This window comes from Dreissena polymorpha, chromosome 12, assembly GCF_020536995.1.
Source record: "Dreissena polymorpha isolate Duluth1 chromosome 12, UMN_Dpol_1.0, whole genome shotgun sequence".
Lineage (NCBI taxonomy): Eukaryota > Metazoa > Mollusca > Bivalvia > Myida > Dreissenidae > Dreissena > Dreissena polymorpha.
Window position 1 is genome coordinate 5717358 of NC_068366.1, and position 16223 is coordinate 5733580.

Sequence of the window (16223 nt, forward strand, 5' to 3'; positions counted from 1 at the left end):
GGGTTAAAATTCATAAGCAATCTAAGTAAGTTTTATCTTGCCTCTCTGCTTCACTGGAAATGGAAGATATTCCAGATACTGGAGGTTCAAAAACAGATGGTCTTGTTTTGAATGGAGTGCTTGTTGTAGCTTTCTGTTCTACTTTCTTCCCACAGCTGGAAATACTGAAAACAAACATTATGACAAACATGAAAATTCTTGCAACACATGTTGTATTGAATAAATGAAAATTGCACACAGTATGCAACAAAATGGTTTGGAAGATTATCATCGTTATTCTTTGTTCGCTGTATATATTCAAACTATCTAATAATATGTAATATATACGTACAAATACATGGAAATAACATTTCTTCACCTAAAACAAGAATAATAGAAAAGTAAACAACACTAGATCTAGTCACTATTTTTATTCGTACTCGTACTCGTAGGCTACTCACTGATCTAAAAGAAAACGGGCGGTTTCCTCGTTCGATCGAAATTTGTGCTGCCTTTGAAAGTCTCTCCACCTTACAACTTCACTTCCAATAGTAATACGGCCAAGATTATACGATGTTTTCGCATCCTTTCTGCGTTTCGATTTTTCTTCAATCGATAGTGTACGCTTTCTCTTTGCAATTGACGCCATTTTTGTTTTGAATGTCTGGCCTCTTCACCTTTGACTTGCTCACGTGATACACAATGTCTTGTGCCGACCAATCAAAATTTGTTGCCGGAAAATCGGCCGGAATCGCTCGGCATGATTTAGTAAACAGCGATGTAAATAAACTGATTGTTTGTAAACACGATTGACTTGGAGGACACTGTATTTTGAGCTCAAAACAAGTTGTATTGCTCATATTTTTATGGTAATGTCCAATAGCATATATATATTGTTTTTTAATAACCTTTATAAATAAAATAAGGAAAAGATATTTAAAAATCGGTAAATAATTACGGATCGTCACCTTTATAGTGCCTTTAAGCTACTTTTAATATGGGTAATATTTGGAGCGTACAACGGGCGTAGGACCAAAATTGTGGTGGATAGTTTTCCTTCTTTGTCTATATTGTTGCGAAAGGATTTTGTGCACAACATTCAAGCCCCGATATCAGACAGTTAATATCAACGGATTGCAATAATATTAACATACCTGTGTAGATAATTCATTTCTTGATAATATTCCGCAAGAACAATGTAATGACAATGTCAATTTTGCCCGCCTAGGCAATTTAAATCAACACACTATTCACATTTTCCATTGCTATCGCTGTGCCCGTTGTAAACCGCAGGTAGATTTTAATCGATAACGTAGCCTATTACATCGTAATGCCTTCTTCTGATTGGTTGATATTTAAATATTTCATAACATGACGAGAGGTCAGTGATTGTATTGCGTTTTTAGAAGTTTAACTGAAACAAATTATGCTTTTTAACTTCAATTCCACGATATTTGAGGTAAAAATGGACTTCTAAACTAAAACTTTATGAGTTGGTAATGTTATTTTGCAATTATAAGCATATTGATGAAAATTTAATTTTTTTCGTATCCACCACGTAAATGGTCGTTCGCCGATAAGACGTTCCAAAGAATTTCGCCCGTATAAAAAGTATCTCTAAATTCTTGGAAACGTCTTATAGATAAGACTAATGCAAAAGGCGAGCAATTAAATACTTATGACGAGTAAATTGTGAAAACAATAACCGTTAACGATATTAAACGGTAGCAATTTAATTTCAGTACATGTTTGTTTCATCATGTCCCTTTATAGAACTGATTTAGACCGTTTTTTTCCAGCAACGTGATACTATTTGCTGCCTTTGTAGACAGCTACAGCGTACATCATTGAATATACATGTTCGCCATGTTAAACCCGTGTTTTAATAGGAGCGCGAAATTGTTGCTGTCGTCTATCAATTTCCTTGCATGGAAAGCGTGCGTGTTGCAAACGACCATGTGCTGTAACTAAATAAAGACTCGCGATCAGAACATGTAGTATTTTAAAATGAAAAAAAAAAACGGAATATATACAAACAACTAGAAAGTATTGATCTATTGAAACTTTAGACAAAACAAATACGTCCGATTACCAATCATGCATTGCAGTAGATGTATTTTTAAAGAGCCAGACTTCGTTGTTTGGCAAGTACGTTGGAAAATTACCAGATACGGTCAATACACAAAAATTAATAACAAATGAAATGAAAATACATTTAATTTAATTATATGCGAAAACTATACAGAAATTTACTTAAATGTGGTTCGCTTGATAATTTAATACAATGCTCGTTGATACCAATGCATTTATGATAATAATTATGTTGTACATTCTTTGTTAGTCTCACACACAAAGACACAGATACAGGTTTCTCTACTGAATATCTGCTGAACTAATTCATGTAAATTGAGTTTGACATATAAAACTTTCAGGCCGTGATACACTTTTGTATAAAACAGTTCACATCTGCCTTTGCCTTAAACTGTAATTTTAATTATGTTTCTTAATCATGTTTTAATTTGAAATTAATATAAAAAACTAAAGGTTACAAAAACAAATTGATTCATTGGTATTTAACTGTTACGGCATTGTTCTCTTTATCAAAGACCTTTCAATATACAAAGATAAGCGTCATCGGGTTATCGCGGATTTTTGCCCGGAGACGAGATTACAGTCACGTGATCAATGGCTAGGTACAACAAATATTTCGTCTGCATCGAGATCGTCAGTAAGGTGTCGATTGATTCGAAAACTATTAACGGTTATCAACTCAAATGAACGCAACTTGCTGGTGTATTATTCTTTGGTGGTACAGAACACTGATTTATATAATTAAATTAAATTCTTATTTGAAACAAATAAACTGTTACGTATTATTTAAATGAGAATGTATGCGGCATTATCACAAAAACTTCGATGTGTCAATTAAAATAAATCACAACCCAAATTGTTTTATTTAGCAATTTATTCAGGCTCCAGTTTATACAACAATTATTACCGGTATTTAAAGGATACCTTTGAAATACGGTAAAGTATTTAAATAAAGGAGCGATCAGAATCTTATGACAAACAATCAATAAACGGTAGTATTAATTCGATGTTTGTTTTTGAGAGAAATTGCATTGTTTTAATTTTACTTATTATAAGAGCCATTTAACTGTGATAATTTGAATATAGCTGTGAACAACATTTACTTATTTTATAGGGCATCTATTTTTGGTCTACTCTAATTGGATGTTTGTGTTCTTTGAACTCTTAATTGCTGCTAAATTCCAAGCACGATTTTACCAATTATAACACTTTACCACCTACAGAAGCACTTTATTCAAATAAAATTCTATGAGTTTTTAGCATAAGGACTATTTCGTCAGGACTCAAATTCGCCGATTTCTGATTTTGAAAATATAATGCGTCGGTCATTTTCCGATTTGCTTGTAATACTTTTCTGCGGGGGGGGGGGGGCTCACTTTGGAGTCATTTGCACGAGGAGGGCCCTGTTTATGATATGCCAATAACCTAGTCATTATTTAGTACTTTGAATTTAGACAGAAATATCGCGGGCAATATGTGGCTTGACAGTGTCCACCACATGCAGATCTTTATCGGTATCTGCCTCGGATTAGCGGTATTTCAATTAACACATGTTGATAAGACACTGCTGTTTGTGACGTTGACACATTTATGACCCTTATTTTCAAACAGATAATCGACAATCTGTTATTTAATTAATACACGTGTCATTCAAGCATAAAAAATGGTTCAGAACTTGCGTTTTAATGTTAAAACCTTACGTTGTACTTAGCTCAAAAACAAAAGAAACAACACGAATGAGATGAAAAAAAAACGAGTTAAATGTTTGAAATTGTTTACGTGATTATTTCGTAGACAAGATATGTCATTATTTTTCGATTTTACTGCCAGGTTTTATTACCATCTTCCGGTTGTAAATCCACTGGTGTCTTACAAGAAGAGATATTCTCAATGTGTAAATGCCCGAGACATTTAAGTATATGTCTTACAAGAAGAGATATTCAAGTGTGTACTAAATATAGTCCTATGTGTTTAGTCTGCGCCTGTAGCAATATGAAAATGAAACAAAATAAGTCCAAAATTAACCAAATCTATCCACAAAACACCACACATTTAGTAAAGTATTTGCGAAAACAACTTCAATAAAATAGCTAGATAGATTTATTTCGGCATGGAAAGCATATACACAGTTCACAACATAACATAGAATAAAATAATAAGCAATTATTAAAAACTATATCATGTACAATAAACTAGGACATGCTCACCAAACCAAGGATAACACAAAAAAGAGCAAGCCCTTATTTCCATTGTGGTCCTTATTATTGGTGGCATGACAACAAGAGGCAGACCTTAAACATAACTGTGTTGACCTTAAACATAACTATGTTCATTGTAAAATAATTATTTAATGAAATAAAACATATATATCACCGTTCAAAAGAGATCAAACTAATTATCACAGTAGTGCTCAGAAAATATGACAGGAGCTGCAAACTAAGATCAATTGATAATGTTATCAATTATTGCAACACATAGATATTTTGACAGTTGTAATTTGATGATATGAGGTATCAAGAATTATCTAAATTAAAAATATTGCTAAAATGTATGTTATGAAGTATGAACTAATAATTATTAAAAATAAAAACCTGAGACGAAGTTAATATCTGCTTATTAAAAGTGAAAAGATACACATATATAAAAAATTAAATATTATTCATTAAATGACTTTTAATGGCAACCTTAAAGCCTTCTAACCTGTTGACCTCTGTGAGTGACTCAGGTAAAGAGTTCCAGAGTTTAATGCTGTTAAAAGAAAAGGATTTGGAACCATGACATTTGACCTTGGGTAAACAATACCCACCCTTTTTACTAAGCCTAGTGCTGTAATTATGCATAGAATCTTGGGAAACAAAGTGTTCACTCAAGTAATCTGGAAAAAGGCCATTTCTTATTTTGAAGACATGGCATAACATTTGATTTACTCTCATGTGAACTGGTAACCAGTTGAGGGACTTAAAGTGAGATTGGTCAATATCAAATCTAGAATCAAGGTCAATAACAAACTTAATTAACTTATTTTGACAGGTTTGTAACTTATTTCTTAAAGACTGAGTTATACTATTATACCAAACAGAACAAGCATACTCATATTGACACTGAATCAGTGACATTACAAGAAGTTTCTTCGTATGCAAAGTAAGGAAATCTTTCTTACGATAAAGGAATTTTAACCTAGAATTGGCCTTTTTCAAAAGAGACTCAGCCATTGAGCAGAAAGAAAGGTTTTGGTCAAGGGTAATTCCAAGATACTTAACGGATGACGTAGAAGCAATGGGTGTACCATTACAAGATATATCAATGTTAGATTGTGACCTAAGTTTTTGCTTGGACCCAAACACAATTGACTCAGTTTTACCTAAGTGCAATGACAACTTATTGTCGATCAACCATTGGCTAACCAAGTTCATATCATCTGCTAGTGCCTTTTCAACATCAAGTACACTTTTACCAGAAACAAGGATTCCAGAATCATCAGCATATAATAACAATTTATTTTTAACCACAGCTGACAGGTTATACTGGTCTTTGAAGAAAAGGTACCGGAGACATCAACAAGCTGGTTTCTATCCGACAAGTATGATTTGAACCAGTTTAAAACGCTATCACTAAGACCGGATGCACGAAGCTTCATGAGAAGAATTGAGTGGTCGACTGTATCAAACGCCTTCTGTAAATCTAACATAACCATGCCAACAATATTACCTTTATCATTTTCATACCTGATAAAATCTGTTAGGTGAATTAAACAAGTATCCGTGGAGAAGCCACTTCTAAAACCTGACTGAAATTTATACAATAATTTATTTTATTTTATGCTTTCCGGTGGTTTATAGAGAAATATCAGTGAAATAAAAGTGGTATTTCACTGTTTCAAACAGTGAAACATAACAGTGAAAAATATCGTTATTTTTCACTGTTTCAGTTAGATACTGGAACTACTTCCCCAATAACCCCATGGTGAGCCTCAATTGCAATTTTCATTCAAGGGAGACTAGTCTACTTGAACCTGAAACACACATTTACCTCCCTTAAACATAATTATTTCGTCTGCTGCTTAACTCTTTAACAACAATGGATGAATTGGAAAACAATGAAATAAATCTTCTTTTCTCAAATATCTTTGACTTTGATGACTTTTTTAATGAAATGAATGAACAAGATGATGACAGCGCTTCAAAATCACAAGAAATAACATCAGCAGCACCAACAGCAGGAGCAGCAACATCAGCCCCACCACCACTGGTAACAACACCAACAAGGAATTTCAGATCTGTAAGTGTGGATAGCTTTCTGCTTGAAAACGAAAATTTAAATACAAAAAAGTAAACCGACAATGACATCAGACTTTTCAAAACTTTCCTAAAAAGTCACAAAAATGAGGCAAGAAATATTGAAAATATACCTCCTCATGAATTGAACCCTCTGGTCTGCGAGTTTTTGTTGGGTGTGACTAAAAAAGATGGATCAGAGTATGAACCCACATCTTTGAGGGCATTTTTAAGCTCAATCGACAGGCATTTAAGGCACATGAACTACAAGCACTCTTTGATAAATGACCCTAAATTTGCCAAAGTGAGGGAAGTATTAAAAAGTAAACAAAAAGCTCTGAAAAAAGAAGGTTATGGAAATAAACCGCATCAAGCCCAGGCATTAACAAATGAACATATTGAAGCTTTGTACGCAGCTAAAACTCTGGGAGAATCAAGCCCAAGAGCTCTATTACACTCACTGTGGCTTATATGTACAACCCATTTTGGGATGAGAACCGGCAAGGAAATTCACACCCTATGCTGGGGTGATGTCAGCCTTGGAATCGATTTTGAAACTGGTGAAGAATTCATCACCTTCGACACTGAGCGTCAGACAAAAACACGTACTGGTGAAAATCCTAGGGATATAAGGTGATTTTCCTACTTTAATATATTTGTACACAAATCTGAATTGATAATTTTTTATTTATATAAAAACTGGTACTGTTTATTAAATATTTAAATGGAATTTTTCTTTAGTAAAAATAATACAAACATGGAGGATATTTGTTGGTTAAAACTTAAGGTAGAATATCGATTTTATTTCACAAGTGATCATATAAATTATTATTTTTACGAGTGGCGAAGCCACAATTGAAAAAATATATTTTATATTATCACAAGTGAATTTATAGACCTTTTTTTACAATATAATTCTTATTTGTATTATTAATATACAGTAGACTTCACTTTTGGTGGAATAGTATTTAATTTAAACAAAACATTTAATGCAACACACATTTTAACTATTCATAGGAAAGTCAAGCCACGGGCATATGCAGTTCCCGAACAACCTGACAGAGATCCGGTGCATCTCTACAAGCTATATGCCGACAAACGCCCTGTTGACATGATGACACAAGACAGCCCCTTCTTCTTAACTCCTGGCAACATGACACAGCAATGCTGGTTCAGGAAGTCTGCCATGGGAATAAACAAGCTATACAGCATAATGACCGAGATGAAAACAGATGCTGGTATTCAAGAGCCAAGAATCACCCCATACAGGTCAAAACCCCATGGCATATTATATACACTACTTTCATAACAAGACTAAAATATATAATAAAAATCACTTACCTCCCATTTAGTAAATAGGTGTTGTTTGTCCAATTTACATGCTACAACACTCAACATTTTAATTCATAAAATCTCCTGTACTCTACTAGTACTATTCCTCTACTTTCCGGGTTCCATTACATCCAGTACTTGACAGACCACCATGTATTTATTGAAGTGTTTCAAGAGCACACATAACAATTACAACTTATATCTTATGTAATATGTCATGTGTACCGTTGAATATTGATTTTATTTTTACCATAGAAATAAACTTTTTTCAGTGCAAGAAAGCACTTGATTCAGAAGCTGAATGACGAGAATGTTCCTGCTCATCAAATAATACAGATTTCAGGGCACAGAAATATTAACAGCTTAAATAATTACAGCAGTTTGAACAAGGAACAGTCAAAAAATATTTCAAAAATACTTTCTCATTCAAACCAGTCAGTTGAAAAGCACAACCGCACAGCCACTGCCACTGCGTCAGCCACACCTGCATCAAGTGATTTTCCGATGGCCCGAGGATTTTTTGTCAACTCACATTTCCAGGGCAATGTAACATTTAATTTTCACAACTCTGAATCTTACATGGGCCTTTCCCAGACACAGAACGTAGTCAATCACCAGAGGCAATCTCCATCCCGTACACCGGCGGTAACCGCAGATTCCCCTGTACAGCGACACTACAAGCGAATCCGTCTTATTGCAGAGAGTGACAGTGATTGATATCGAAACCATTTAGCACAAAAACACTGTTGAAATATGTTTGCGTTCCTAGTTTAATCCAGTTATGTGTTATTAATGCAGCAAGTCGTAAAAGTGTTGTTCAACATGGCGAGCACTTTCGTAACTTTGAGATCAGTTGAATACACGAATTACTACGCCAGTATATGCAACACTATTAATTTCATAATAATTTAAATTAAACTATTGTTTGTAATAATATTGAATGTATAAAGTATGAAAAAGATATATGTTGAATAAAACATTGATTTTAATAGTAATACACTTTTTACAGATGTGAACTATTTTCTTGTGTAGTAAGTTCTTTGTGCGTTCTAAAAATTGAGGCACCCCACGGGGAAACTTAATGAGGCAAATTCGGAAAATTAACAAAACTACAAAAATAAGCATAAAATAAAAAGAAAATTTGTTGGTTTCGGTAGCATATCGAATTTAATTCACTCGTGATCATAGAAAAAAATATTTTCACTCGTGGCTACGCCACTCGTGAAAATATAAATTTCTATGATCACTCGTGAATTAAATTCGATATTCTACCGAAACCAACAAATATCCTCTATATCTTTAAAATAAGATTCAACCTGGTCATAAACTACCTTTTCAATGATTTTAGAAATAACATTTAAAACGGACACAGGTCGGTAATTACCTACAGACAATTTGTCATCTTTTTTATTGAGGGAAACAACTCTTGCCGTCTTAAGATCATCGGGGACTTGACATATATTTCCTTGGAAAAACGAATAGGAAACATATCTGTGAGCTTCACGTACGAATCCTTTAATAGCGTCAGGTAAATAGTGTCCTGAAACCGTTATACTAATTCAGCATTTTTTTCATGGAACGTGAATGCAGTTTTTGAGTTACTTGTTTCCAATTGAATTCACAGTAAAGTGTGTGTTTCAATTTTGACGATTTATAGTTCAGGGTATCGTTTTATCGCAAACTCGGTTACGGTAGTCGTACACAAATGGATGTAAACACATTTGCGAAGTAATGTGATAGTTATAATAGGAAGTGTCACCTTCAATGGTGTCATAGTTAATGTATTTTGCATACATAACACGCGATCGCACATTAGAAATTATAATGTCGTGAACGAAAATTTACTCAAATATTAAGTATCCGTAAATTCAGTTTCAATGTTATACAAAGGAAGATCCTCTGTTAAAGTAAATCAGCAACAGCTCCAACTTGCCCATAAGCACCACCTTCGCCGCCTACATCAACATCACCATCATGGTGTCACTAAAGCACCATAACTCTTATTAGCATTATGCAAGCAACACCAGCATACCAGCGACACAAGCATCTCAAACATTATGACACGTAGCATCTCTTTCATCATAGACAACGACATCACCACCATCTGCACCTCGTGAATCAAAATTAGCACAGTCATCAACAACACCGACATTAGCAGCTTCCTTTCAATTCATATCGACATTCTTACAAATATCAGCAAAATCAACAACAATCAGTAGCATCGCCACAACTGGCCTCATCATCACTACGACAACCTTCAGCATCATCAGCGGCATTAGCATCACAAACACGACATCAGCATCACCACCGTTAACATCAGTATCGCTAACAACAGCACTAGCATCACCACAACCGATATCATCTATAATACTAATTACATCAACATTACCACCAACGATATAGGCATCTCGACATAATTACCATCAACATCGAAATCAGCCTTCCTTCCAACGGCTTCATCATCCCCAACACCGCTATCACCATCACATACACTGATATCATCATGAACACAATAAGCACCACCGGCAACAGAAGCACTTACTCTGGCAGTTTCACCATAGACTGAAGCGTCAACGCCATCGGCATCAGCATAACAACCACTGACTGCTTCATCAATACCACTGAAATCAGCTGCATTTCCTACAACATATAGCGCAAACAATTATGTCAAGTTGCATTGAAGTATACCACGTGGATGTAGAAACGAAGACTGTAGAGATGTCCCAAAAATAATATTTTGAAATTAAGAACATGCCCCTAACAATCGACGATATGTTAATATGGCACAAACGTCGATGGACAAGAGAACTATTTTAATAAAATCGTGCGCCCTTGATGCATGCACTTGTAAACGTGTGCACTGTGTTTTCGTATGAAATTATTGTTGAGGTGATACGGTTTGGTTTCACATAGTTCACTGGACACGATGTTTTACACTAGCTGATTTATTATGGTTTATATTTGTATGATTAACATGATCCATTTGCCTCTAATTTGTTTTCCCAACATCCCGTCGTTCACTTTTATAGAACATATGATTACTAGAAAATGATAGGTTAACATGCATTAACTGTAATACTATTATAAGTACCTTATGTTGTTTTTATTATAATATGACCAGTATAAATATTGTGTACAGAACAGAAACAATATATGTTAAGCAAACATACAAATATTAATAGTATATTTTACCTATATATTAATATAGTACTTAGACGTTCTGTTTAATTCAAGAATCCTTAAAAAACAAATATATGTATTAAGTAAATAACAACGAGCTTGTTGTAGTTTAAATGCCCGCAACCAAAGGTTTGTGCAATACCGAACGTATAATTGTATCCATGCTTAACATATAAGTGCAAATAATTATTGTATTGAATTACCGATTGCGTTTGGATGCGTTAAAGATGACGAATTATACTTGAGGTGGTAGGAAAACGCTTGACTTACTTTAATGTCAACATGCGCTGACAACGTGAACCTTTACATTCTTTAAAGGGACCTGTTTACAGATTGTGGCATGTATTGAAGTTTTTCAATAAATGGTTTAAATGGATTTATGTAAACATTGGAACTAAATTGCTATTATAAAACAAAACCAAGAAAAAAAAGAAAGGCGAAAGTAATCCTTAACACGGCTCGAACCACTGACCCTTGGAGCAATCCCCGTAATGTCACAAAATATAACGATATCAACAGAACTCTCCAAATTATTCAATCGTTTCGCGTTGCAATGCTTTATAACTTTTAGGTTTTCAAATTGTAAAAAGATGCTTATAATGGATATTTAGAGCATGGTAAATGTTCAGTATTACTGTTTTTCGCAAATGTCATCACTACAATGAAACTATGCAAATCTGAAACATTTTTTTCAGTGGTTTAAATTTACCGAAACATGCATAATAATCCCTTTTATACTGGTATACTGTTTTATATTTGCATTAAATTTACAAGGAATTCTTCCTCATACAAACCATCTTATCAGGTAACGTTAAAATTTAGCTGACAATACGGATTATCTGCTTTTTTAAATAACATCTTAGGGGAAGTGTTAAGAAAAGCGTGTTAATACACTTGCGGTGTGTAACTTAAATATACAAGCTTTAACTGGTTTTCGCTTTAAGTTCGCCGTGGCGGATTGGATATGGTGTCCGCCCAGCAATCGAGAGATCATGGGTTCGAACCCCACTTGGAGCGTTCCTTTCATCTCCCCCAAAGACACCAAGTACTGGTTCTAGTCCCAGGAAACGGACTCGAGAGCGTTTATATTAGCCTACGGCTTTCGATGCAATCGAGTTAACATATATAGGTTGAAACTAACTGGCATATCGAGAACATTATTCTTATGAATCGACATGCATTAAACCTACGAAAAATCCATAATTGCAAGCAGACTTGTATCTGGTAATAATGTTATATTGATATCACGTCAAAACAAATGTTTCTCAATTTACGCCTCCGACGGGATTCAGGCCCATGAATTGAAAAACAGCCAGGTGCAATGAAAATCTTACTACTCTATCGATCAACGATGGGCATGCGTTGAGCGGTACTTCATGTACATGTAATGCATAACAATTTCACAACTACAAATGAGTTGCCCGCGGACGCTGCATTACCCCGGACACAACTATTTCATGACAGACATGTCTACCAATCCGTGATTTGTTCGCTCAATTCAAACACTGACATATGATTTTTTGTTTTGCGGTCATACAACTGATTAAATAGAAATATTGTTATTGTTATCAGTTTACTTGCTCTAGGAGTAGTTTTGCACTGAGGTATTTGTTAATGTCATAGCTTGTCCAGGTAAAGACAGTATATATTTTATGCAGTATTGTGTATAGCGACTACACACGCATCAAAATAAATCACATTAAACCACATCATATTGATGACATGTAAATTACACAGACTCTCTGAATTTATATGTTATGTTATGTTTCAACGTCAATACAAAGTAAGATTTAATCTAGAGGTGAACTGAGTTTATATCTTACGTTGTAGTAAATTTGTTTTCGTTTTTCGCTGCCTACAATTTAAAACCCGTGCATATTTCGTTATGTGAATCTGGAAAGAGATGTTGATAGTCGGCAAAATAGTATGAACATGATACAATAGGTACGCTTTAATGTTGTATTTACTGTCAACTCTCCATACATAATCTTACTGCTTTATGTACAACCCGCAGGTGAAGAGTGTCATTTTACGTTGGCGTATTATCAATATAGTCATATTTTACCTTCGTGATGCCGAATCTCTTAATACATGTTGATAATCATCTCACATGGGAGCTAATAACAATAGTTGTTGTATCTTGAAAATTCGTTGTGCTGCAAACCTAAATAAAGGGGTAGTAAGTGGTTTTGTGATCGATAATACCATTGCCGCATATAGCGTGACAAAACTGATGGGCTTTAGCAGGTAATTGACTGTCAGCAATTACGGGTCGGCAACTTGATCAAAGTAACCGCCTGGTTAAAACTTGTCTTACTTAACCGGGAAATTAGATCACGATTATACCACGAAAAAATACATTTTCATTTTTATTGCTGTTATTCTTTTCGTACGATTTACTATTACGACGTGGTGTGCACATTCTATTTTCTTATCGATGCCTAGCCAATTTGTTAAAGCCACACAACTTATTCTGCATAGTAAATTTAAGTATAAATAAGAAACATATTTTATCTATGCCAATTAGAATATATCTGCGGATTACATGGTATACATCCATCTTTTTTGCGCTTTAAAACTTAAAAATAATCGCGTTTGTCGAAATGGACGTATACGTCTACCAATCCTACTTTCGGTTTTAAAAGTGGTACCGCTTGAAAAATAATAAATTACTTGCTAACTAGGCTACAAATTTAATTTTATCTATTCCAATTTAAATATATCTGGTGGTTTTAAGGTAAAAATCCGTCTTTTTTTGCGCTTTAAAACTTGTAAAACAAAGTGGATATAACATAGTTCAGTTGTGTTCATGCTCCGTTTTGTTTGAGTCATGATGGTATACAGATGCAGTATATTTTACACATTGCTTCAGATGTCCCACTAGTGAGATCCACACCTTTTGTTTAAAAAAATGTCAATGTTAAGTACATCCTAAAGCTGTGTTTTTCGGAAAGGCCCGTTAACAATTACCTTTACCTGTAATGTGTTTATCCTTAAAAGGCTATATTATGTCAGCACGTAAACCCTTCTCTCATTACATTATCACATTAAAAACTGTCATGTCATTGTTATGTCCGCGGCATTTATATCAAGTTACTCAAGTCACGCTTTACAGATGCCAAGCCCGTATACATTTAGAGTTATCCTCAAACCACAGCGTATGTGCCATTGAAGTTTAATCCTAAAGGGTCAGTATCAATAATATTATAGTTGCATCTTCAAGAGACAGTGTGAACGCCAATGTAGTAACATCCTCAAGAGACAGTGTCGGTAACGAAACAGTATTCTTAATTACAAGTGAAGGTGTCAGTACCAGTGAGGTGGCATAATATATTTAATAAATATCATCTAGGATTTAAATTATTATTAATATCATGACTGTACAATTAACTAATCAATATTTAATATATCTGGTCTATTATTCTTTGGCCGCTTAGACAGCTACTGCGATACATTATGAATTCAAATTTGGCTTCATGCCAAGTTGTTTATATACTATGGTAAGTGCTAAATTTTTACTTATTTCGCTACGTATGCGGTCGATGAAAAATAATACTCGATATTTTCCTCTCCCCTTTTAAGAATTGCGGTAAACGATTTATTGTTACTTAGTAAGAAATATTTTATCCGTTTGCCCAAATTAATGTATCCGTTTAAAGACATGAATCAACATATTTTCAACCACGGTCATGATTCCATAACGCAGTGTTATTTGTCCAGTTTTAATTCAAAATTACTTTAATACAATGATTTTAATTCAATGATAGCCTATGAACAAGTTCATGTTTATGTTTGCATTTTATTCATAACAATACCAAACAATACAATTTGCAACAAAGCACTTATATTATCAATATTTGAAACACACAACCAATCAAAGTTTTAAAAATTCATGCAATATTGATCTTAAACATCTTCATATAACTCAATGATCATGCACTTATGTATTATGACACTCTCAATGAACTGCTTAATGCAGGAATGACATAATAAATGTTTGAAACTGTTTAAACCGTCATGGTTGTTGTCATATTTTAGTTAAACGCCTTAATGAACATTGTAATTATCGAACCATTTGTAAATAAATTGTATTTAATATTTACATTCAGTCGAGAAAAGGGGTCTGGCGGAAAAGAGGGGAGGGAGTGGGCTGCCGTCCATCAGAGTCAATACACGTAGTCTCACCTGGGTAAAAGGGATAGGCATCAACAATCAACATTTATTTTAATGCTAATGGATTATACGTATTTTTCCCAACATAACATAACATACACACCTATGCTTTTACTTCTGTTATCAACAATTGATGTTGGTGGTTGTTAATGGTATTTCAGTACGGAGCAATTTCTTTTAACTTATATAACCTCAACAATTTCATATTTTACCTTATTTGTACATGTGTTCATGTCTTAACTTTGCTGATAGGGAATCCTAATGGTGCCTTTTTTCCATTATGCATAATTATTGAACATGTCGAGATACAAAATGTCTAAGCAAGCAACTCTTTAAATGTTGTTTATGGTAGTGGCGGTGGTTTTGCTGAGGAAAGTGGTTACGGGGGGTGGAAGGAGAAAGCGATAGTTACAGAGGTCGCCATACTGCAGTCGGTCCGGCGATGACGCACATACGTTGTGGTGCAAGTAGTCTCTGCTTATGTTGGTGATGATTGCGTTGGTGTAAGTAGCTTAATAACGAGTGTTATTACTGATTATTTCATATGTAATGTTCACACCTTTTGGGAAATCGATTTCCGTGGTGCTGCGTCTTTAAGGTAGCAATGAATCACCGAAACAGTATGTATTTCGTTGTACTTGAATTTGCGCAGTGGCCGTGTGCAAACATAATATTGCGCTACCATATTTGGATATGTCGCATTAAACGTTTCTATGAATTCTATATTTAGCAAAGCAATTAGTTGTGTATTATCATGTATGGCGCTAAAATACTTATTTCGTTATACTTGAATTTGCGCAGTGGCCGTGTGCAAACATAATATTGCGCTACCATATTTGGATATGTCGCATTAAAATTTTCTATGAATTCTATATTAAGCAAAGCAATTAGTTTTGTATTACCATATATGGCGCTAACATATGTGGATATGTCTCATTTCACTTTTCTTTGTATGATTTATTTAGCAATTGTATGGCTATATATGGCGCTACCATATTTGGATGTGTCTAGGTATGCTTTATTCAGCAAAGAAATTATATAGCCATACATGGACTTGTTATAAATAACTTGAATTATGAACCGTGACACTAGGTATAAATTGCATGGACAATTACCGTGTGGATATGTCTGTGCTGACAAATACTCGACTGAAAACAGTGAATTAACGTATACCAGGAGAAATAAACAGTGCGT

General features: G+C 34.3%; 2 protein-coding genes across 15 annotated transcripts in view; one reads left to right on the forward strand and one right to left on the reverse strand.

Moving 5' to 3' along the window:
• Nucleotides 1-16223, reverse strand: part of LOC127852864 (uncharacterized) — a 78176-nt gene that overhangs the window by 31999 nt on the left and 29954 nt on the right. The window lies entirely within an intron of this gene.
• LOC127852857 (uncharacterized) lies at nucleotides 5870-8501 on the forward strand. The gene is made up of 3 exons (XM_052386867.1): nucleotides 5870-6977; nucleotides 7362-7613; nucleotides 7949-8501. Exons 1-3 carry the CDS (start codon nucleotides 6604-6606, stop codon nucleotides 8391-8393), a joined length of 1071 nt encoding a protein of 356 aa, XP_052242827.1. The 5' UTR covers nucleotides 5870-6603; the 3' UTR covers nucleotides 8394-8501.